Source organism: Salmo trutta, chromosome 20 (genome assembly GCF_901001165.1).
Source record: "Salmo trutta chromosome 20, fSalTru1.1, whole genome shotgun sequence".
Lineage (NCBI taxonomy): Eukaryota > Metazoa > Chordata > Actinopteri > Salmoniformes > Salmonidae > Salmo > Salmo trutta.
Window position 1 is genome coordinate 25,181,654 of NC_042976.1, and position 25,402 is coordinate 25,207,055.

Consider the following 25,402-nt stretch of genomic DNA (forward strand, 5'->3'; position numbering starts at 1 on the left):
ATAAGTTACAAGTGTTTTACATAGAATTAAAGATAAACTTCTCCTTAATGCAACCGCTGTGTCAGATTTCAAAAAAGCTTTACGGCAAAAGCACACCATGCGATAATCTGAGTACAGCGCTCAGCCACCAAAACAAGCCATACAGATACCCACCATGTTGTGGAGTCAACAAAAGTCAGAAATAGCATTATAAATATTCACTTACCTTTGATGATCTTCATCGGAATGCACTCCCAGGTATCCCAGTTCCACAATAAATGTTTGTTTTGTTTCGATAAAGTCCATATTTATGTCCAAATACCTCCTTTTTGTTTGTGCGTTCAATTCACTATTCCAAATGCACAAGGAGCAGGCACTAAGTCCAGATGAAAAGTAAAAAAAGTTGCATTACAGTTTCTAGAAACATGTCAAACGATGTATAGAATCAATCTTTAGGATGTTTTTATCATAAATCTTCAATAATATTCCAACCGGACAATTCCTTTGTCTTTAGAAATGAAAGGGAATGCAGCTCGCTCTCACAGCTGTGCGCGTGACTTAGCTCATTGCATTCTGCCAGACCCCTGATTCCAACAGCTCTTATTCTCTCCCCCTTCACAGTAGAAGCCTGAAACAACATTCTAAAGACTGTTGACATCTAGTGGAAGCCTTAGGAAGTGCAATATGACCCCACAGACCCTGTATATGGGATAGGAAATCACTTGAAAAACTACAAACCTCAGATTTCCCACTTCCTGGTTGGATTTTTTCTCAGGTTTTTGCCTGCCATATGAGTTCTGTTATACTCACAGATATCATTCAAACAGTTTTAGAAACTTCAGTGTTTTCTATCCAAATCTATTAATTATATGCATATTCTAGCTTTTGGGCCTGAGTAGCAGGCAGTTTACTCTGGGCACCTAATTCAACCAAGCTACTCAATACTGCCCCCAGATCCCAAAGAAGTGTTAAAGGTATGGGGTTAAGGTCTGACTACAATCTACTCTGAATATTGTCCTCTTTTCTTTTGCACATTTGGTCTGTTGATCTTGCTGTGTGTGGACCTGTCAGATTCTGCAGGAACTGCAGAACTAGTCCTAGTTTCCCTATGTCCACAGCTAGTACAAACAGCACTCTGAACTATTTTGTTCATAGAAGCATTAAAATGCTTAACAAGCACTCAGCAGTTTAAAGAAGCCTGTGATTAAAAGAAGAGTCCTGTGGACATTGTGACGTTGCACTGTATTAATCATGATCATGTATTTTGCAATAACTATTCTTTGCACTGTATTTATCATGTGCTATAACATATAAACCCATAGCTTCTGTTACAGTTGAAGTCGGAAGTTACATACACCTTAGCCAAATACATTTAAACTCAGTTTTTCACAATTCATGACATTTAATCCTAGTAAAAAAATTCCCTGTCTTAGGTCATTTAGGATCACCACTTTATTTTAAGAATGTGAAATGTCAGAATAATAGAAGAGAGAATGATTTATTTCAGCTTTTATATCTTTCATCACATTCCCAGTGGGTCAGAAGTGTACATACAGTCAATTAGTATTTGGTAGCATTGCCTTTAAATTGTTTAACTTGGGTCAAAAGTTTCGGCTAGCCTTCCACAAGCTTCCCACAATAAGTTGGCTGAATTTTGGCCCATTCCTCCTGACAGAGCTGGTGTAACTGAGTCAGGTTTGTAGACCTCCTTGCTCGCACATGCTTTTTCAGTTCTGCCCACACATTTTCGATAGAATTGAGGTCAGGGCTTAGTGATGGCCACTCCAATACCTTGACTTTGTTGTCCTTAAGCCATTTTGCCACAATTTTGTAAGTATGCTTGGGGTCATTGTCCATTTGGAAGACCTACTTGCGACTAAGCTTTAACTTCCTGACTGATGTCTTGAGATGCTGCTTCAATATATCCACATAATCTTCCATCCTCATGATGCCATCTACTTTGTGAAGTGCACCAGTCCCTCCTGCAGCAAAGCACCCCCACAACACGATGCTGCCACCCCCGTGCTTCACGGTTGGGATGGTATTCTTCGGCTTGCAAGCGTCCCCGTTTCCTCCAAACAAATCAATGGTCATTATGGCCAAACAGTTCTATTTTTGTTTCATCAGACCAGAGGATATTTCTCCAAAAAGTACAATCTTTGTCCCCATGTGCAGTTGCAAACCGTAGTCTGGCTTGTTTATGGCGGTTTTGGAGCAGTGGCTTCTTCCTTGCTGAGAGGCCTTTCAGGTTATGTCGATATTGGACTCGTTTTACTGTGGATATAGATACTTTTGTGCTCGTTTCCTCCAGCATCTTCACAAGGTCATTTGCTGTTGTTCTGGGACTGATTTGCACCTTTCGCACCAAAGTACGTTCATCTCTAGGAAACAGAACGCGGCTCCTTCATGAGCGGTATGATGGCCGCGTGAAGCCATGGTGTATATACTTGCGTACTATTGTTTGTACAGATGAACGTGGTACCTCCAGGCATTTGGAAATTGCTCCCAATGATTAACCGCACTTGTGGAGGTCTACAATTTATTTTCTGAGGTCTTGGCTGATTTCTTTAGATTTTCCCATGATGTCAAGCAAAGAGGCACTGAGTGTGACGGTAGGCCTTGAAATACATCCACAGGTACACCTCCAATTGACTCAAATGATGTCAATTAGCCTATCAGAAGCTTCTAAAGCCATGACATAATTTTCTGGAATTTTCCAAGCTGTTTAAAGGCACAGTCAACTTAGTGTATGTAAACTTCTGACCCACTGGAATTGTGATACAGTGAATTATAAGTGAAATAATCTGTCTGAAAACAATTGTTGGAAAAATTACTTGTGTCATGCATAAAGTCGATGTCCTAACTGACTTGCCAAAATTATAGTTTGTTAACAAGAAATTTGTGGAGTGGTTGAAAAACGAGTTTTAATGACTCCAACCTAAGTGTATGTAAACTTCCGACTACAACTGTATATACAGTGCATTCAGAAAGTATGCAGACCCCTTCACTTTCTCCACATTGTTGTATTACAGCCTTATTGTAAAATGGATTAAATAGTCCAACCCCCTCAATCTACACACAATACCCCATAATGACAACGAAAAACAGGTTTATTAAAAATAAACTGAAATATCACATTTACATAAGTATTCAGACCCTTACTCAGTACTTTGTTGAAGCACTTAAGGTAGCGATTACAGCCTCGAGTCTTCTTGGGTATGAAGCTACAAGCTTGGCACACCTGTATTTGGGGAGTTTCTCCCATTCTTCTCTGAAGATGCTCTCAAGCTCTGTCAGATTCGATGGGGAGCGTTGCTGCACAACTATTTTCATGACTCTCCAGAGATGTTAGATCGGATTCAAGTCCGGGCTCTGGCTGGGCTACTCAAGGACATTCAGAGACTTGTCCCGAAGTCACTCGTGCATTGTCTTGGCTGTGTGCTTAGGGTCATTGCCCTGTTGGAAGGTAAAGCTTCGCCCCAGTCCGAGGTCATGAGCGCTCTGGAGCAGGTTTTCATCAAGGATCTCTCTGTACTTTGCTCTGTTCATCTTTCCCTCCATCCTGACTAGTCCCCCAGCCCCTGCAGCTGAAAAACATCCCCACAGCATGATGCTGCCACCACCATGCTTCACCGTAGGGATGGTGCCAGGTTTCCTCCAGATGTGACGCTTGGCATTCAGGCCAAATACTTCAACTTGGTTTCATCAGACCAGAGAATCTTGTTTCTTATGATTTGAGAGTCTTTAGGTGCCTTTTGGTAAACTCCAAGCGGGCTGTCGTATGCCTTTTACTGAGTAGTGGCTTCTGAACTCTGTCAGTTACCATTGGATTATTGGTCACCTCCCTGACCAAGGCCCTTCTCCCCCGATTGCTCAGTTTGGCTGGGCATCCAGCTCTAGGAAGAGTCTTGGTGGTTCCAAACTTCTTCCATTTAAGAATGGAGGCCACTGTTTTCTTGGGGACCTTCAATGCTGCAGAATTTTTTTTGGTACCCTTCCCAAGATCTGTGCCTCGACACAATCCTGTCTCGGAGCTCTACGGACAATTCCATCGAGCTCATGGCTTGGTTTTTGCTCTGACATGGTGTCAACTGTGGGACCTTATATAGACATGTGTACCTTTCCAAATCATGTCCAATCAATAGAATTTACCACAGGTGGACTCCAATCAAGTTGTAGAAACATCTCCAGTACGATCAATGGAAACAGGATGCATCTGAGCTCAATTTCGAGTCTCATAGCAAAAGGTCTCAATACTTCTGTTAAAGGTATAAAGGTATAATTTTTTAATATTTTGAATACATTTGCAAACATTTCTACAACCTGCTTTCGCTTTGTCATCACGGGGTATTGTGTGACATTTTTAATGAATCCATTTTAGAATAAGGCTAAAAAAAAATTGAAAAAGTGAAAGGGTCTGAATATTTTCCAAATGCACTGTAGCTCTCTGGTTGTCATCTGTCATGTCTGTAAATTACTATGATTTAATGTTGTCTAAACTCAGTGCTCTTGAATGCCAGACAAGTTCCTGTAGAAGTCCAAATAAATTAACTGAATTGATCACCATCTTTCACATCAACAGACAAGACTTCTCAATTTTCTGCTAAAATTGGTTAAGTCAAATATTCAAAGCCAACAAGAATCAATCATATTATTCATCCAGACATAACATTGTTTCAGGCTTTGGAATTACAACACAAGTCAAAGCTGGTTAATTTAAATTTATACATATATTTTACACGTGAGGACAGTGAAAGCAGTTTTTCAAATTCTCAATTCATACATATGTAAAAAAGGTGATATGCTGTCCAAATTATATTGTCTATAATACTGTAGACAAAGAGGTTCGAACATTAGCTCAGAGGAAATGAAAAAGAATATAGATACAAAAAAATATGTATATCTGTATAAATATATATTCAAGAGTAACAAAATTGTATTATACATTAAGGAGGATCAAAGACATGAGAAACTCCCGAGAGTAAAAATACAAAAAGGTACATAGATAAAAAAAAGTCCCATCATGAGTCATTACATAAGATCTCAAATCATTCAAAGATTGTCAGTCATCACTTTCAAAACTCAGATACAGGGAAACCACACATCATCCACAGCACACCTAATACAAAACACTCATACACACTAGAAAACTGACTCAGTGAGCAGTTTCTTTTTAAAGCTATTTTTCACTGAGTAGTCCATCCTGGTGGATTGGCAATCCCACTTGCGCTGACAACGATGACCAAATTAAGTGAATTTGCTGCCCAATCCTGAAGACATGAGGCATATTATAAAAAACATGTCCATTTCAATTAATTTTGTCATGCAAGTGAACAAAAACATTATTGGCACGTTTAAACAATTGTCATTGTTTAAAATATTCCCCTCATATTTTGTCACAAATCTGATCTTTGAGATACATATTGGTGCACTTAGAATGTTTGGGAATTGACATACGGCAGAACTTGCAACTTTTTGACCCTTCCGTCAGTATGCAATCACATATGGAATACTGTTATTCAGTTGGACATACAAGACTGCGTCAATGGTTGATTGTCAATAAGCATATGGAGATATTGGAGAAAATAAAGCATTTCCTGCTTTGAGCAGTGCTCCACTGCATAACAACAATTCTGTAACACAAGCATAATATTAATGGTCAAATTAACCTGTGGTCATTAGGATGCATTAAAATGTACCAATAATAGTCTGTCATTTACCATACTTGGTCTTGTAATAAAAAGGAGGCTATTTATTCATATATTTTACACTTTATAACCAATCTTGCCCTGCTTTCCTTTTGTCTCTGAAACTCATCTTTCTCTATCACTGTCTGTCTCTCTCCCTCTTCCGCCCTACTCTCTTACACACAGGGCCAGCCCAGTTGCAGAGAGCAGGAACGCTGCTGTCGTTATTCTGCATAAACACTGATCATCATCTTGTGGTAGATAGATACGCACCAACATTCATCTAAAAAAGCACACCGTTCGTCACTTTCAAATTCAAACACACTGGCAATCAAACCCACACTTTTCTTTTTACACAAAAAGGAAAGAAGTACGTATACATGAAATAATGATAAAAATGTAAATAATAATATTAATCACAATAATAAGCAGCATTGGGTCATGTAACTATACGGAAAATATATAAACCAATATAATATATATTTTTACATAGCGTGTTTCAGTATTAAAAGATCAAAATAATAATTGTAAGTGTTTACAAAACAATATATTGTATTTTCTGTATTGCACATAGTCATACTATCACATGTTTCTGCCATGTCTCCATATGGACCGAGGAGACTGTGTGGACACTTGGATGTGTTAACTGTATAATACTGCGTGTGTGTAAGTGCTGCACTAGCAGGTTGGACTTTGAAATGTCAATGTGGCTAAAAAGCACGGCATCAGTAATGTCACAGTACATGACAGTCTTAGAGCAGGTGTACTGTATGTGTTGTGTTGAGACATGGATAGGCGTGACTGCTTACCAAACATGTATGTAATCACGAGATCCATATCCACAACAAAGCAATGATTCACACTTGTAGTTCACCTTCCTCAGAACTAGCTCAATAAAACATAGTCATCATAATAATAATACCGAGAGAGGAATTGATTGACTCGAATAACAATGTCATCCACGTATCTGGCAGCTGGCACTTCAACCAAAGGAATTTGTTGTTGTTCCTACGAGTATTTCCCCATCACAACCATTCCCCTGGGTGTGACACTCGAAACAGAATCATTTAGGGGTGGTAAGGGAACAACATAGTGGCTCTCTAACCACAAGATGGCGGCATCCCACATCACCTATTTGGAGAAAGAAAATGTGTATGTGAAGCTGAAGGTAGGAGACACACAGCTAGTTAACCTTGGGGGAATCTCTAGACTGCCATGTCAGACCCTCTACCTTTGAAAAACATCCAAACAACATTGATAGAAATGCGTAAGATAACCCTGTGGTTTTAGAGGACTTAGGGTGGTTTAGCTGCAGAGGACAACCCCATTGCTTCCTCCTAGATTGTGTAGTTCAACCATCCTGCAAAGTGTGCATGTGTATTTTGGTAGCTTATTTTGTCACAGCTGTGTGAGAAGTGTTGCGTTTTGATTCTTCCCGCTAGTTAATTCAGTCTAGTCCAACCTAAAGTCCAGCTCAGCGTCCAAAGCACACATTGGTTCTAGTCCCTACGTCTCAGAAAGCAAGAGACAAGCAACCCGTGAAACAGCAAGTGTTTGTGTTTACTTCATGGGGTAAGGTCAATCTGGAAGAAGTGATCTCTGTAAGACCCAGGGCGGAAGGAATGGGATAGAGCACTATGACCACTAGAAACACGCATGGTCACGGTCCCAGCGTATAACTCTTATCTGAACACTTTTGTAAACCTCCACAGTGCAGTGGAGCCTTTTAAAAGAACTACCTGTTCTGATGAGTCTTTTTTCATAACAGTCCTCTGGCATCATTATCCCATCCCCAGCCCTTGTACAGGTAATTATTTATTGGTCCCAGATCAGGGGTTCTTATTGTAGTCTCTGCTCACGTTGTAGATTCCACACAGTAGCGCTTGAATTGCTGAACAGATGTCTGGCCGTCCTGTTCTCAATATCTCACTCGCTCTCAGTCTCTCAAAACCACATATACAGAGACATGCACACACACACATGAACATACATTCACAGTGGTAGATGGGAGGTTGGCAGACATGGTCCCAGGTGCTGAGTGTTGATTTGCTGGAGAGAGAGAGCGAGAGAGAAAGAGAGAGGGGGGCATGGTTTAGAACGCCAACAGTCTGGGCTCTTCTACACATACACAGGCTCACAGCCCTCCCCCTGCTCTTCCTCCTCCTCCTCCTCCTCTTCCTCCTCAGGGCCCATGCTGCTGGCTCCGCTGTTGCTGGGAGGCCCCTGGCTGTGGCTGGTCTCTGGGGGCTTGGGGTAGCGGAAGGGGCAGCCGTTGTCGTCAAAGAACCTGCGGAAGGTGAACTCGTAGAAGGCGTGCTCCGGGTGTTTCCCGTGTGGGGTGCAGAGGGTCTCCCAGGCCCGGGTGCTGTCTCCGCTATCACTCCATGCCCCGGGACCCCCTTCCTCCTCCACTGGGTCGAAGTTGGAAGTGTCCATGGGGTGGGCAATCTTGGGCCGGTAGGGGGCGGGCTGGGTGCGCAGGTTGCTGGAGAAGTCCATCTGGTCGAAGAAGGGATGAGTTTTGATCTCGCCGGCGCCGTTGCTCCCAAGACGTTCCTCTGGGGAGCAGCAGAGACGGCCGATGATGTCGACAGCCTCGGGGCTGAGCTTGATCTGCGGGGGCACCTGTAGCGTGCTCTCCCAGTTTATCACCTGAAGAGGAAAGGGAAGGGGGAGACCGTGAGGATACAGTATGTTTCAGAGGTGCAATTGAGGAGTGATATGGTATTTCCACATTCAGTAGTTTTACTGAGCTGTGAATCGACTGATTACTAACCTTTATCTGTGTCTCGGTGGGTGTCGGGGCCAGGAAGGGGGGCTGTCCCACCAGCATCTCAAACAGGATCACTCCCACACTCCACCAGTCACACAGCTGGGTGTACCCTGCAGGGACAACACCACAACCGCTCACTAACAAGATCACAATGTGCTTCTTTATTTCATATATATAACATACAACTACTCCACCATGCCTGGTCTTGCCCTCACCTTTGCGCAACAGCACCTCAGGGGCGATGTAGTTGGGCGTGCCCACCAGGGAGTGTGCCAGGCAGCGCTGGTGTTGCCGTGTCGCCCGCTGCTCTAGGGTCTGCAGCCGGTCGCCACAACGACAGTTGGACACGTCGTCCCAGAAGTCACTGGGCTCCATGCTGTCCTGTCTGATGTGGCTCCCTGGAGAGAGGAGAGGACATTACATGTCGATCATATCAAGGGGAAGCCGTCTATACAAAAGCATCTACGCAATGAAAGAATTTGTCCTTTGTCTTGTCCCCTGCTCACCTTTCTGATAGTACTTGGAGTTGTGCGTCCAGCGGAAGCCAGTGCAGAGGCCAAAGTCGGTCAACTTTATGTGTCCGTCCAGGTCGATGAGGATGTTGTCCGGCTTGATGTCGCGGTGGATGAAGCCCATCTTGTGGACACTCTCGATGGCCAGGGTCAGCTCAGCCACGTAGAAGCATGCCAGCGGCTCAGGGAAGATGCCCATGCGGATCAGCAGGCTCATCATGTCTCCTCCGGGGATGTAGTCCATGACGAAGTAGAGGCTGTCACGGTCCTGGAACGAGTAGTACAGACGCACCACCCACTCGTTGTCTGCCTCCGCCAGGATGTCACGCTCAGCCTTAGGGTTAGAAAGAATAAGAAAAAACTTTATTGTCCATTCCACACCAAACGCTGAAATGTGCTTTTGGCATCCCAATAACATGGAAACATCATCAGGAGCATCTCTTCAGCATGATGATCTGGATTCATCTTTACCTTGACGTGGGCCACCTGGTTGCGGTTGAGCACGTCCTTCTTGCGCAGCGTCTTCATGGCGTACAGGGCTCCCGTGTCCACCTTGCGGGTCAGGCACACCTCACCGAAGGCCCCGATCCCCAACGTCTTGATCTTGATAAACATGGCCTTGTCCATCTTGGCGCGGCGCAGTCGGTTGTAGTTGGACTCCTTCTGGTTAAGCATCTTCCTCATCTGCTCCTGCTCCGCCTCTGATAGGCCAGCCTGGAGGAAGGGAAGAATAAAAAAGGTTAAGTTGCCTTGGTAAAATACTGTATACATGCTTTACTACGATTATATTCTATTTTATATTTATGTTTCGAATGTCTCAATCAACTGTGAATGTAAGAGAAAAAATTAACTCATGTATTACATCACTAGTAAACCCCATTTTGTTTTTGTATGATATCATAACATGCTATCAAAAGGACTGAACCCTAAGTAATTGTTTTTTAAAAATATTCTGGACAAGCTGTTACAAATAAAGCCCTGAACTCATTGACTCCTATTCTAGGCATGTAGGGTCTTCGAGGTGTTGTCTAGAACACAGGTCCTCAAAACCTTTAGGTCTCCCTCTGTCTCACCTTGGACATCTCCTGCTCTAGCTGCAGCCTGCGGTTCAGTTTCTGCTGGTGGGTCTTCATCACATTCTCCACATGCTGCTCCATGTAGAACTTGAAGGCGAAGGGCGAGTAGCTTTTAATGCGCGACTCCCTCTTCTCCTGATCACGTCCGTTCTTCCTCACCGGCACCGGCGATGTCTGGATCTGCTTCTTGTTTTTCACTGCCTTCTCTCCTTTCCCAGACTTGGTCTTCTCTTTCACCTGGGTCTCCTCTGCCTTTCCTCCTCCTCCTCCTCCACTACCACCATGTGGCCTAGAAGGGGTGTTGAGGTCTGGGGCTCCACACATAGCACCTCCTGGTCCCTCCAGGGGCCCTGCCTCTGAAGCAGCCCCAGACATGAGCAGGGTTTTGGGGTAGGGAGGTGGTGGACAGCGGGTCTCCTGGGCATGCTCCAGAGAGTAGGCCTCTTCAGGCATGTAGGCGAGGGGCTCAGATGCTTCCTGAGCAGCCAACCAGCCAGGGTGACATGGCCCCACAGCAGTCTTCGGCTCGGGCCTCATTACTCGGATGCTCTTCACCGGCTGCTGGATGGGGGGCGAAGTCACCGCTGTGATGGTGTTGGGTTGTCCCAGGGACGGGTCCTGCTTTCCGGGAGCTGGGGTGACCAGGGTGGGTCGGACATTGTTTGGGGGCACTGACCGGTTGTTGAAGGAGTTGGTCCTGCTGGGGACCCGCACCTCTCCCCGGAAGGGCCCCTGAGGCTGGGGCTGCCTGGCTGGAGGGGCCCCCTCAGGCCCCTGGGGACCGGCCCAGTGGTGCTGGTGCTGCTCGTACAGGTCCAGGTTAAGGCTGGCTCTAGAGGGTGTGAGCAGGTCAGAGAAGTCTGGCCCCATGGCAGCGGCGGCTCCACCGGGTGAGCGGGACATCATGTGGACCTGGTGTGAGGTTGGGCTGGACTGCTGGGGGTGGGGCGGTATGTACATGTTAGGAGGGTACCCTCCCCCGTTCTGGCCCATGGCCCCTTTCCCCTGCATGTTGACGTAGTTGTCGGGTGCCAGCGGCGGCATCTTGTTCTGGAAGGAGGCACTCCTCTGCACGCCGTAGCTTGAGGGCTCCATCATGTGAGGCCGGACGTGGCCATAGTCGTAGTGGGGTCCGGGGGCAGGGCCTCCTGGTGCCTGGGGCTGGAGCTGCAGGGGCTGGCTGGGGACGCTGTAGCCCATCATGGCCTGCTCCATACTGCCTGGGTAGGCATTCTGCGTGGTGCCTGGGGTGTACATGGGGTTCCCTGGATTGGCTGGAGGGTAGGCTGCCATGGCTGGAGTGTAGGCTCCCATGCTGAGGGGGCGTCCCATGGGGTTACCTATGGTAGGGCCCTGTACCGCGACCGAAGGGGGCATCATGTAGTTCATGACAGGAGGGGCGCCCATGTAGGCACCCTCTGGCCCATAACCAGCACCCATCGGCGCCCCCATCTGGTGGTAGGGAGGCATGGCGCCCTCACTTGTTCCCTCCAATGGTGGTCTGTGGTCCATTGAGTTTGGAATGCCCCCTTTGCCTGTGGACAGAAATCATAGTGGGGAGTGAGTTCATATCCTTACTGCATTTCAAACTTTATGTGCATATATTTAGAATGTACAGTGCATTCGGAAAGTATTCAGACCCCTTCATTTTTCCCATGTTACAGCCTTATTCTAAAATGGATTAAATAAAACATTTCCTCATGAATCTACACACAATAACCCATAATGACAAAGTGAAATCAGGTTTTTAGACATTTTTGCAAATGTATTACAAATAAAAACTGGAAATATCTTATTTACATAAGTATTCAGACCCTTTGCTATGAGATTCGAAATTGAGCTCAGGTGCATCCTGTTTCCATTGATCATCCTTGAGATGTTTCTACAACTTGATTGCAGTCCACTTGTGGTAAATTAAATTGATTTGACACAATTTGGAAAGGCACACACCTGTCTATATAAGGTCCCACAGTTGACAGTGCATGGCAGGGCAAAAACCAAGCCATGAGATAGAAGGAATTGTCCGTAGAGCTCCGAGACAGGATTGTGTCGAGGCACAGATTTTTATTTTTTATTTAACCTTTATTTAAGATCTGGGGTAGGGTACCAAAAAATGTCTGCAGCATTGAAGGTCCCCAAGAACACAGTGGCCTCCATCATTCTTAAATGGAAGAAGTTTGGAACCACCAAGACTGGACGCCCCACCAAACTGAGCAATCAGGTAGAAGGGCCTTGGTCAGGGAGATGACCAAAAACCCCATGGTCACTCTGACAGAGCTCCAGAGTTCCTCTGTGGAGATGAGAAAACCTTACAAAAGGACCAACATCACTGCAGCACACCACCAATCAGGCCTTTATGGTAGAGTGGCCAGACAAAAGCCACTTCTCAGTAAAAGGCACATGACAGCCCGCTTGGAGATTCCAAAAGGCACCTAAAGGACTCTCAGACCATGAGAAACAAGATTCTCTGGTCTGATGAAACCAAGATTGAACTCTTTGGCCTGAATGCCAAGTGTCACATCTTGAGAAAACCTGGCACCATCCCTACGGTGAAGCATGGTGGCGGCAGCATCATGCTGTGGGGATATTTTTAAGCTGCAGGGACTGGGAGACTCGTCAGGATCGAGGGAAAGATGAACGGAGCAATGTACAGAGTGATCCTTGATGATAACCTTCTCCAGAGCACTCAGGACCTCCCACTGGGGTGAAGGTTCACCTTCCAACAGGACAACGACCCTAAGCACACAGCCAAGACAACACAGGAGTGGCTTCGGAACAAGTCTCTGAATGTCCTTGAGTAGCCCTGCCAGAGCCCGGACTTGAACCCGATCGAACATCTCTGAAGACAGATCTTGAGAATATCTGCAGAGATGAATGGGAGAAACTCACCAAATACAGGTGTGCCAAGCTTGTAGAGTCAAGAAAGCTTGTGGCTGCCAAGAAGGCTCGTGGCTGTAATCGCTGCCAAAGGTGTTTTAACAAAGTACTGAGTAAAGGGTCTGAATACTTAAGTAAATGTCATATTTCAATTTTTTACTTTTAATACATTTGCAAACATTTCTAACAACCTGTTTTTGCTTTGTCACCAATTTAATCCTTTTTAGAATAAGACTACATTTATGAAATGTGGAACAAGTAAAGGGGTCTGAATACTTCCCGAACGCACTGTATGTGCATGAGTTGTGTTACCTGGTGAGGTCTGTTTGATGACCTGGACGATGAGTTCATTGCGGGGGTCCAGGTATCCCATCTTACTGATGTACTCCAGAGCAGCCTCAATGTTTCTGCTGCCCGTCTGCTTCAGAGCCCGCACCGCCATTTCCTGGTGGCAAAACAACAATGTTGAAAAGACACTGATAAATCATTGAGAGACTGTGACTGATGACACTCATCCATCTCATTTTGTGGAACAGATTGCATTATTTTAGTGCCAGAAAGTGTATAGCCTCTTCTATTGTCATTGTCTCTTCTATTGTCAACCATGCACACATAAGGACATGATGATTTAAACAGCCCCCCAGCAGGCCTTGCACCTGCATCCTCTTCTCCTGGGGTCATGCACCAGCCATTTCCTGAGCCAGCCTCACACACACACACAACAACATAAAATACAGAGAACACAGAACCTGCCCTTTTACATTCTTTCAACATTTCAATAGCACGCTATTTTTCTGACAAGGACCTCTACGGTGACAGTTCTATACCATACTGTAGTACATATTTTAGGATTTATATAAAGATCATGCAGGTTATCCTACTATTTTCATACTGGCAGAGTACAAACAACAACAGCCATTAAACATCAGTGAGTGAGACGTGAAAATAAACACGACACAAGCTGTGACCGTTCTTTAACTAGGCGACCCACACCTACATGAGGAAATACCCCTTAATGTCATATGACCTCACTCTAAAGACATTCAACCCATACCTCAGTGTGGCCCTCAGTCAACACAGGCATTCAGCCCCACACCGCCTCTGCTGGTCAGTTACAGAACTTCAACCAAATACTACTGCTCATCTGAAATAACCACTGGAGGTTGTTGTTTAAAACATAGAATCAAGACTAATCTTGATGATGTTGTGTTTGAATATTACATTTTACAGGAAATAATCTAGGGCTAGGGTTGTGGCGGTCATGAATTTTTGTCTGCCGGTTACTGTAATGCATAAGACTGCCGGTCTCAAGGTAATTGACCGTTAATTAACATAAACATGTTTAGCATCTCCAGACCTCCACGCATACAAGCTGCTGATGTGCACCTTTGGAACACCTGCATGGAAAAGTTATAAATCAATTGAATATATACCATCACCAATTAATGTATTTTCAGCAGGTCTAAAGAAACATTATTATATGAAGAAAATGTATTTCAGAAGAACAAAATTGTATCTGGCTATGTGCCATGCCATAGGCTTGTTAATTTAGCAGACAAGATATGCTTATGAGTCATGTTCCATTATTTTATAGTAATAAGAATATAATTGAACAGCTGAATAAAATAGAAAGTATATTTTTCGCATCCCTGGAGTGAGAGTGCACATATGAAGTGGCTATGTTGAGTGTAAAAGTAATCATTTGAAACAGGTCCTATTCACTAGATTTAGACTTATATGTCAACTTTAGTTGAGAATGATACACACCTTTAAATGTCTTAGAAATCAAAAGATATATGGGCTGCATGATGAAACTAAAGGATATTGATGACTTGAGAAAGTCGCAAAAAATATTTTCAAATTTTAACCCATCAGACTATTCTAAATTTAATCTTGTCTTTACTAATATGTAAAATGAGTTTTGATTTACAATGTCCCATTATAAAATGGGCAGAAATTGAGGCCACTTTCCCGCTGGTTTGTTTAGGCTACTCCGGTTATTTCAACACAGGCAACTGGTGATATTCCCCCCAAACTCTGTATGCCATGGGCTCTGTTCCCACCCTGTTCCTACAGCTACTCAGTGCTTCAGTTGGGAAACCAAGGGAAATTTGTTCGGGAACATCGATAGTAACATGTTTTCACACCTAAACATTTCATTAAACTGTTGCCACCCCCTCTCTCTGTGCGCTGGAGAAAGGAATGAAGAAGAACAGGGAGATGGAAATGCACGGTGGTGAGATATTCTCTAGCTACAAGGTCATGTGTCAGCCTATTAACTATGAAAATAAATAAAATGCCCCATTACTATTCAAAATCAAATACAAATTCACTACAAAACTGTAGGCTAACTCAATTTAGGATAGGCCAATTATATACCAAAGATATCTTAAATCAGTATTTTTGGGTAATATGCAGTAGGCTATGAATTGTATAACAGCACAATCATTTTAATTCAGTTTATTTTTTTCGGGCTTCGGCTCATTCGGGCTTGGGCCTATAAATATGCATAAGCTCTAATATGCATATGGGTGTTTTGAATTAATCATTACCTTAGAAAGTGCTGTCTATTTCTTTGTATTAGGCTTTGAAACAACGTCCACAACGACCATGTTTTCCACTTTTTCAACCTGTTGTTGAATTTCTTTCTTCAAATTGATCATCACAGTGAGGTGAGTTTTAAAAGCAGATATTGTTTTGATTTTAGATTGCGTTTATGTCAGAGTGGTTAGAGGGTCAATAGAGCCCTGACTACCAGGCCATTAGCGACCAGATGATCGTTAGTGAGTTGGGTACTACTAACGCATGTACAGAGTGCATAAGAGGAGATTACAGATGACTCAACGTTCACTTAGAATTTTACTGCAGTCATGGCAGTCACCGCAACAACCCTAACTAGGGCTAAACACATTCTAAGGACTGAAGTGTGTGTCCACAGGTTCTGACAGACAGGGTGCTTCCATTTTCAGGGAGGAAACTTAGGGGTTTAAAAACAGGGCTGCATAGCGACAGAGCACAATCAGTTCTCAGAACCAGGAAACAACGGAGCCACAGATATTCTACACAATGTACATCAGAGTGGGCCTGCCCATATCACTGAACCAAAACACCTCCCTCTCCCTCAAACATAACACAAACACACACTAGCGTACACGCACAGGAAACCGAAAATAAACACTCACTTCCACAGGCCAGGAAGTAAAGAATTCCAGCTATTTGGAAATCTGTATTTTTGGGTGTCTTTCCCTCCCATTGCTCTCCCTCCCTCTTGCATACTCTCTCCTTCTCCCTCTGTTTGTCTACTAGACTCATGTGACTTTCAGCTTAAAATATCCTATACCACATTTGCACCCTTGTTATAATGGTTAGAGCCACAAGCCAGGGAGTTATCCCAAACACACACGTTATAATGGTTAGAGCCACAAGCCAGGGAGTTATCTCAAACACACACACACACACTCTCCTTAGAAGGCTGGGAGTTCGTAAATATCATCACACACACCCACCTCTCACTCAAGTGAACTACAAAATACACACTCCTGGACGTAGTGACAGTTTCTGTGCCACTGTTCTAGGTTCTGAGAGGAAGGCAGTTTTTTTTATATATTAGCTTTCACTTTGACTTAATTCTGCAACACTCCACCACGGGACCCTGGAAATGAAAGCCATATGGAAGACCTTTATGGAGCCGAGTCTGGATGGACAGGCTGAGAGGGAGGGACATCAATAGGTCTGTGGAACAAAAGATAGTGCGCCACCATATTCTCCTTCTCTTAAATCACTCACACACACACACACACACACACACACACACACACACACACACACACACACGGCCTCTGTCACATCCTGTTAACCTCATCATTACACAAAGGCGGCGACCACATCATTTCATGTCAGAGGTTTAATATGCTTAGTGTGCATAAGATTCCTGTCTCCCCTCCACTCCGCTTGGCCTGCCCCTCGTACAGTAATAGTGCAGCCGCTGTACACATGAAGGAAGGTGGAGGAGAGGAAAAGAGCTCCTCCACACTCCACCCCTCCCAGCGGCCCCTCCTCGCTCCCCAACAAAACATTTCCTCTTTTACTGTGATTATGTAACTTGCCGCAGCACTGTGTAATTTGTGGCTGGAGGAGGAGAGGCTGCTGATAAGAATAAGACCAGAGGGCCCTTGGGGATGGAGGGGGGTTGAGACTAGAGAGGCCACTCACTACAGTGGCCATTATGGCTGTGGAATGCGTAGGAAAATACGGGCCCGGGCCCACACTCAATGGTCTGTTCAGTGGCCCCTAGATCACAGTCACCTAAAAATACCAGGACCGTCCATCATACGACACGCCTGGTGGCTGGTCCAGAAAGCATTTATGTAAAGGGCTGAGGACTGATTAAGTTGCTAAATGGTCGTAATGTTGTTGTTAATGTCTTTACTGGACGCCTACCTCGGTCCGGCTGGGTTAACTTAGGACAAACACAGTGACAGGTGACTGCAGCTTTGCTCATTTAGACACCATATCTACAATCCATCACTATGATGGTAAAAGCAAGATGACAGACAGTCAAAGTCAGTAGGCAGGAAAAGAGTTGCATCTATCTGGCTTGTGTCTTTCTTCTCTCCCCACTATCTCTAATTCTACTGTGCTGAGGTCTGAGGAGCGTTTTTTCCCTAGCACAGACTTGAGTTAAGCATTCTTTAAAACGAGGAGTGCCGCCATTACAGGGCCTGTCCTCAGGCCTGTCCCGAAGACTTCAACCACAGTACTGAGTCTGATTATAGTAACTGGTCTCTGGCCAGTCCAAGTGCTTCGAACACACAGAGCCCTTTAAAATGGCCTGATCTTAGGCCAGTTATGGGTGTTTAAAGAGACTGAACTCTGCTGAACAGCCTGACCCTTATTACTCAGAAATACTCAGATAAATTGCATCCCTGTAATAAGGCTATCCATATCTGAAATGTAGTCGGCTTTATTTCTTTAGGCGAAAGGTGAGCATGTGTGAGCTGACAGTTTCCTGCAGAAACGTTCGCTCTCCTCTTCCATCTCACTCTGGAGTGGACAAGATGTTCACTCATTCCGAAAGAGGATGAAGAAACAAACTGATATCTGAACATTTCTGCGTTCCACATTATGTAACCATTGTACTGTACTCTGGATATTATGACATTGAATGGCGCTTTCAACATCCACATTTGTGAGTTGTTAGGCACTTACAGGACATGATTATAGAACCAGCATTTAAGCTGAGGCATTGATACAGACGAGAGCAGATTCTCCCACTTGAAAGCACACAGACATCACTCTCCAGTCCTCACCTGGTCACAGCCAACATTGACCAACTCCTGCAGCATCTGTCGGTTGACAGAGGAGGGGCCAGACTCGTAGGGCTTGAGGGACTTGCGGATCTCTCTCAAAGCGTTCTGGTAGTTGTTGAACTTCTGAGGGGGCCGGAGCTGCTGCTGGCGACTCCCGGGGTCTTTGCCCTTGCTTTCGGTCCCGCGGCCCCCCTCACCCCAGGAGCTGCCCCCATGGAGGGCCTGACTCACCAGCTTGGCTGGCTGCTTCAGCCCCTCCTTGATCTCCTGGAGGCGCTGGCGCGTGTTGCCCACGTACGGAGCAGAGGGGAACGTCTTGGGCCTCATGACACTCCCCTGTTTTAGTATCTAGCCTAGGGAACTCACACCCAAACAGACACCCACAACTGACACACTGACACAAACACTCGTAAGCTTGCTCTGGAACTCTGTGACCTAAATAGATAAGGCCCTCCAGTAGGAGAGATTTGTGGAGAGATTATGTTTCCTCCTCTCTTTCTCTTGGTCTAGGTTTTTCTGTGTCTCTGTGTTGCTGGCTCCTACTGGCGTTCCATGTTGTGTGTTTTAGGGGTCACACTCGTTCCTATTCCACGTCATGTGAGGGGTCACAAGGATGCCCTTGGCCCAAACCACTCTGGCTCCCTTCTGTACCTGTGGAGCAAGACCAGAGCAGAAAACGTTACTAAAAATGTCACTGTATGGGTAAGGTCAAGATGTGTGTGTGGATCGAGTTGTGGTCATGGTGGCGTAGGGTTACATTAGTTACACACGTCTCATCAACTGTGTGTGAACTTCTCCTGTGTGATCCAATATTAACACCCCTTTGCAGTTTTATCTCCAAGAACATTGTCTACATTCTATTGTGGCAGTGCTACTCTCTGGGGCATAATAGGTGTGAAGGAAGCATATTTATCTGTGCACACGTGGAATAGTCACATAGCAACAACAATGTATTATTGCAGTGTAATTGTGTAACGTAGCTTTTGTGGTGTAAAACCCTATTATTGATGTATGATTGTGTATAACATTTTATTAATGTATTGGACCTGTGTAACTTACGCATGTTCAATTATGACAATTATTAAAATATAATTAGAAAATTATTTCAATTCAGTGGTTATAGAACAGGGCTGAGAGACCATCGGACCAGTACTTGGTCGGTGTTCCTTTAGGCCTGGGATAGCCTGGGATCAACAGCATCCACTGGGGCCATTTAAAACAGGACACTACCATCAATACCACCCTCTGTCACCATCTCTTTCTCTCCCTCTCTGTGTGTTATGTCCCATCATGGGTTGAAAAGGGCATTTTTGGGGTTTGGGTGTTTGAGGCGTTGTCTGACACAAACACAGCACTCACTGTGAGTGTAGTTTTTCTAAACAAACACATGTTTAGGATGGTAGTGCCAAGCGCCATAGCAATCTCCAGAATATTTAGCCTCAGCTCCCATTGTTGTAATGCTTTGCGTGCCACATCTGACCCATAGCATTCCATTCCACAAGTGATGACAAGAAAACTCATACCATTGCATCACGGGGCAGAGCGGACCAAAATAAACAACAGAGAAATAGATTTCCACTGAAAAATAACAGAGAGGAGAGTAGAGACAGGGTCTCCTACTTACAAGGCTCATACATGTTTTAAACCCACTAGTAGGAACAGTGGGCTGGCCTGCAGTTGACAGAGTGTACTGATGTGTATAGTGTACAGATGAATCAGTGATCGCTTTTCTACCTGTATAATGTCATTTTCTATGCTTGATTGTGTGTTTTTATGTACCGTAATTTCCGGACTATTGAGCGCACCTGAATATAAGCCGCACCCACTGAATTAAAAAAATATATATTATTTTGAACATAAATAAGCCGCACATGTCTATAAGCCGCAGGTGCCTACCGGTACATTGAAACAAATTAACTTTACACAGGCTTTAACGAAACACGGCTTGTAACAAAAATAAATAGGCTTTAACGAAACACGGCTTGTAACAAAAAATAAATAGGCTTTAACGAAACACGGCTTGTCATCGACTCATTAAGACCAAGCTCCCGTGCAGCAGCTCTATTTCCTTTTCCAACAGCCAGATCAATCGCCTTCAACTTGAAAGCTGCATCATATGCATTTCTCCGTGTCTTTGCCATGATGAGGGTGACAAAATGACTACCGTAATCAGAATGATGGGAAGTTTGAGAGCGCTCGATTTAATCTAAACAGTAAACCAAAAAGTTGTTTGACCTTAACCCGTTCGGCAATTTCATTGGTCTAATGAAAGCATCATGCCGGCAAAAAACGGAGCACGTCACAGAATGTGATTTTTTGGGAGAAAAAAAATTGAAAGCGGGAAAAATCCATATATTAGCCGCATCATTGTTTAAGCCGCGAGGTTCAAAGCCTGGGAAAAAAAGTTGTGGCTTATAGTCCGGAAATTACGGTATACACTGAGCCACAACCAACATTTTCCCACGGGATAATAAAGTAATTATCTTATCAGCCTATCTGACTGATTGGAGACTACTGTACTGTTAATAACACAAGATCTATGGTGCCTATTGGCCTGTATTTTCTAATGAGGGCCTCAGTCTGCAATGCATAATAAGGCTGCATGATCTTGGCAAAAGATCTAATTGTGATTTTATTTCTCTCCAAATATCGAGATTTGACTTGCAAAATATATAAAGAACTGGAATGATTTTTATTAAGATGCAAAGTGGAACACGGCATCATTCTTGTTTGGAACAATCTGTTGACTGCATTTGACCCAACAGAACATCATGCACACTTATAATGAATCTAACAGCAAGGAGGAAGTGAGCCTGGCCATTTTAGCAAAAAAAAAAAAAAAAAAATTCATTTTTTTGGCTTGTTATTTTGGCATTAATTCATGTCACATCTCAATTTGAAAACAATGCCCCCCCCCCAAAAAATGACTTGAGTTCATAAAGCTACATACAAACATGGTCTCTTTCTTGAGTAAAGCAGCTCCAAAATGCAGGTGTTTCAGCCTAGCTTCAGTGCTTTCTGTGGTGGAGGGACAGCCAGCGAAAATACAGAGTGTAGGCGTTGGTAATCTTCTCCAGTTGCGCCGTGATTGGCTCAGTGTTGTGTCACTCATGGGGACACTACGTCACCACCAAATCTACAGGGACAGCTAGGCAGTTCGGGACCCCTTGGGTGCTGCCATAGATTTACATGAGAAGTGCCTGTCCAAGAACACTCAAGGTCATTGGCCACAGATAAAATGGCTTCAAATCACGTTATATCTACCATAGCTTTGATTGGACTGATCATGTCAACATCATACTTTCACAATCTTAGCTAGCAAGCAGTCATCCGCATGAATTATGACAATCTACTGGCAACTCCATTTCAATCCTTGTCATACGAAGAGAAATTATAGATAAAACCTATCGGTGCTCATCGGGCCATTGGACAAAACATTGCTCAACATGTCTGAAATCGCATATTCAACAATGAGTGGTTTGGAAGGAACCGATGGCTAACTGCAAGAGTTGAGAAGGAATCACTATTTTGCTTCCCCTGCCTGCTATTAGGTGGAGAGGGTGTGTGGTCCAAGTCTGGGTTTATGGATTTAAAACATTGGTGTGGAAGGGTCTCTTTTCCAAGTTTAAAAGGATGAACATTCCCATGCAACACCATGGGCCAAAAAAGGTTGAATTACATTGGTGTGTTCAAGACAACTGGGAACTTGGAACTCTGGCCTCTTTCTAGAGCTCCGACCTTAAGATCACTGACATCATGACTCAGCCTTGTTTCCCCCCCCCCCCCGAGTTACCAGTTGTCTTGAAAGCACCGTAAATCCAGAGATTGACAGACCTTGCCCACAAGAAGGACCGCCGCACCACGTTTAAGTGATCACAGCAATGGTGAGTCCAAAAATATGTCTTGTATATTGCTGCATAAATGTAATATGCCAGGGAGATCCACTACATAACCAAAAGTACGTGGACACCTCGTCAAACATCTCATTCCAAAATCAAGCGCATTCAAATGTAGTTGGTCCCCCCTTTGCTGCTATAACAGCCTCTACTCTTCTGAGAAGGCTTTCCACTAGATGATGATGGAACATTGCTGCGGGGACTTGCTTCTATTCAGCCACAAGAGCATTAGTGAGGTCGGGCATGGACGTTGGGCGATTAGGCCTGGCTCGCATTCGGACTTCCAATTCATCCTTAAGGTGTTCGATTGGCTTGAGGTCTTGGCTCTGAGCAGGCAAGTCACGTTCTTCCACACCGATCTCGACAAACCATTTCTGTATGGACATTGCTTTGTGCACAGGGGCATTGCCATGCTGAAACAGGAAAGGGCCTTCCCTAAACTGTTGCCACAAAGTTAGAGGCACAGAATCCTGTAGTATTTCATTGTATGCTATAGAGTTAAGATTTCCCTACCCTGAAACTAAGGGGCCTAGCCTGAACCATGAAAAAACAGCCACAGACCATTATTTCTCCTCCACCAAACTTTACAGTTAGCACTATGCAGTCGGGAAGGTAGCTTTCTCCTGGCATCCACCAAACCCAGATTCGTCCGTAGGACTGCCAGATGGCGAAGCGTGATTCATCACTCAAGCGCGTTTCTACTGTTCATAAGTCCAATTGCGGCGAGCTTTACACCACTCCAGCCGACACTTGGCATTGCGCATTGTGATCTTAGGCTTGTGTGCGGCTGCTCGGCCATGGAAACCCATTTCATGAAGCTCCCGACAAACAGTTATTGTACTGCTGTTGCCTCCAGAAGCAGCTTGGAACTCAGTAGTGAGTGTTTCAACAGAGGACAGACAATTTTTACTCGCTAAGCACTTCAGTGGTCCCATTTTGTGAGCTTGTGTGGACTACCAATTCGCGGCTGTTGCTCCTAGACGTTTCCACTTCACAATAACAGCCCTTACAGTTGATCGGGCCAGCTCTAGACTTGTTGGAAAGGTGGCATGTTGAAAGTCACAGAGCTCTTCAATAAGGCCACTCTACTTGCCAATGTTTGTCTATGGAGATTGCATGGCTGTGTGCTCGATTTTATACACCTGTCTGCAACGGGTGTGACTGAAATAACCAAATCCAGTCATTTGAAGGGGTATTGTTGCCTCTACCTTCTTGACCTTTGTGCTGTTATCTGTGCCCAATAATGTCTATACCATGTTTTATGCTGCTACCATCTTATTGTCATGTTGTGTTGCTACCATGCTGTGTCATCAAGTGTTTCTGCCTTTCTCTGTTGTTGTCTTAGGTCTCTCTTTATGTAGTGTTGTCTCTCTTGTCGTGATGTGTGTTTTGTCCTATATTTATATTCATTTTTAATACCATCCCCTGTCCCCGCAGGAGGCCTTTTGCCTTTTGGTAGGCCGTCATTGTAAATAAGAATTTGTTCTTAACTGACTTGCTTAGTTAAATAAAGATAAAATAAAAAAAGATTAAAATCCACATACTTTTGTTGTATATATAGTGTATGTCAGTAGCTAATAACGTTATCTTAAGTGTATGATGTGTAGTAAGCTGCTAGTAGCCAATGTGTCTCACCCTAAGAATTTGGTCCTTCTCCCCCTCAGAATTTAGCCTAATGTTCTGACTTGGTGGTGCACATGTAGCCTATTGCCTGTTGTAGAGAAATGTCATCATTGAATATTGTAAGAGCTTTCATTATCTGCTTATTTATCCTACGGTTCTGACTTGGTGTACTGGGAGCATATTGTAATAATGGCCCATGTTCTGAATTCTGTCGCTGTACATTTCAAAAGTGCTGAACAAATAGCTATCTTGACTACCTGCTCATTGTCTTAATCGAAATTATGGCTTGCCTCATATGCTCATCCTTCCTTTATGCGATAGTTTGTACATCTCAATTGTTTTATTGCTTATATAGGTCTCATTAGTATCTTATTCATCATCTTTGGCAATGTCGGAATGATTTCATTGTTTTGTTTTGCTTACTTTGTGTATTATAATAAGCTGATGTGCTTTTCTTCACGATGACGGGATAGTATATAATGTTGTTGGGTCTGTAACCATGTTTGCCAATGACAGTCTCTTCCCATTCAAATATATATTTTTAACAAAAAGTTCCGTAATAGACCCATGTAATTCCAGCTGATATTGCGAGGGTTGTTTTGTTTGCGCAATGCGTTGTCTGTGCGTCGGTATTGTCTATAAAAGTGGATCCTCGTGGCTGTATTTCCCTTACTTTTTAGACCACATAGACATTATAAAATGTTGTATAGTGGCTTTGCTGGCATACACCAAAAAAAAAAAAAAAAAGAATTGGTCGAGTTTGTCCCAAGATTTACATGCTAAAATCGCCACTGTATGAACCCCGTCCATCACAGGCTTTAGTGAAAACTAAACTCAACCATTAAAAAGAGTTGTTTCAATATTCTTACCATATTGATCACTTCGTGGGTTTTCTTGTCGAGGTTGTGATTAGTTTAACATTTCGAGAGTAAAAGAACGTGGGGCCTTCTCAATTTAGCGCTGGAAGCAACGCAACTCCACAGCCTGGAGCAGCCCGACATTCCAATGAAGGGAGAATTTCAGTCCCAGCAGTCTTTCTCTGGCCGAAAGCTGGTCGCGTTGGAAGAAATCCGAGGCTTTATCTCCAATTTAAATAAAATGCAGTACTAATAATAACTTTTATTTCTGTGTCTTCATCAAAATAGTTAGGCTTTCCCAAAATATGAAGTTTTTAACTTACCATGAGATAGATGTATCATTCAGATGTAATCCGATAAAGAATCCAACCAATACACTTTTCGGAAACTTTAAATCCAATAATTTGTTGCACAACACATACGATAATTTATCGAACTTTCTCTTAACGGTAGGCCCGAGTAAATATCATGAAGAGACTCCATTTTCTCCCAACTCCAGGCAGAATTAGAATTCAGTACAAAATTGGACGACACTTACTGCATTGTTAACATTCCAGGAGTCACGTGAGGGACAAATGCACGTCAGCGCCACACATATTATAGGCGGTGCTTCCTACATGCATTTAGCTACATAATAATACAACTTGGCATGGATTCTTGCATTTAGCAAAACCAACAAAATGTGTTCTGTACATAAATAATATGAACCACACTCAAGATATTAATATTTGTTTTATATTCATAGGCAAATAATGAACACAACCAATAACCCTTGACATCAAAAGGAAGCTGACAACCATTTGCATCATGGAA

At 43.9% G+C, this 25,402-nt stretch overlaps 1 protein-coding gene across 2 annotated transcripts; it reads right to left on the minus strand.

Annotated features, from left to right (window-relative positions):
- Nucleotides 1-4,685: 4,685 nt before the first annotated feature.
- Nucleotides 4,686-25,144, minus strand: LOC115155759 (serine/threonine-protein kinase LATS2). Of its 2 annotated transcripts, none has more exons than XM_029702683.1 (9): nt 24,913-25,144; nt 18,214-18,864; nt 13,217-13,349; nt 10,025-11,562; nt 9,423-9,665; nt 8,946-9,285; nt 8,655-8,837; nt 8,443-8,549; nt 4,686-8,318 (listed from the first exon to the last, which is right to left on the minus strand). In XM_029702683.1, the coding sequence occupies exons 2-9, from the start codon at nt 18,538-18,540 to the stop codon at nt 7,785-7,787; spliced, it is 3,405 nt and encodes a 1,134-aa protein (XP_029558543.1). In that variant the 5' UTR covers nt 18,541-18,864; nt 24,913-25,144; the 3' UTR covers nt 4,686-7,784. The 2 variants fall into 2 exon arrangements, with proteins under 2 accessions (XP_029558543.1, XP_029558544.1); XM_029702684.1 differs by lacking the exon at nt 24,913-25,144 and adding an exon at nt 24,602-24,866.
- Between the last annotated feature and the right edge of the window lie 258 nt (nt 25,145-25,402).

Coding starts and splice junctions, on each gene's coding strand:
- LOC115155759 (XM_029702683.1), bottom strand. CDS start 18,540: ATGAGGCCCAAGACGTTCCCCTCTGCTCCGTACGTGGGCAACACGCGC. Junction 9,666..10,024: donor TAGAGCAGGAGATGTCCAAG/GTGAGACAGAGG, acceptor CCCTTCCTCCAG/GCTGGCCTATCAGAGGCGGA. Junction 9,286..9,422: donor ACCAGGTGGCCCACGTCAAG/GTAAAGATGAAT, acceptor TCTAACCCTAAG/GCTGAGCGTGACATCCTGGC.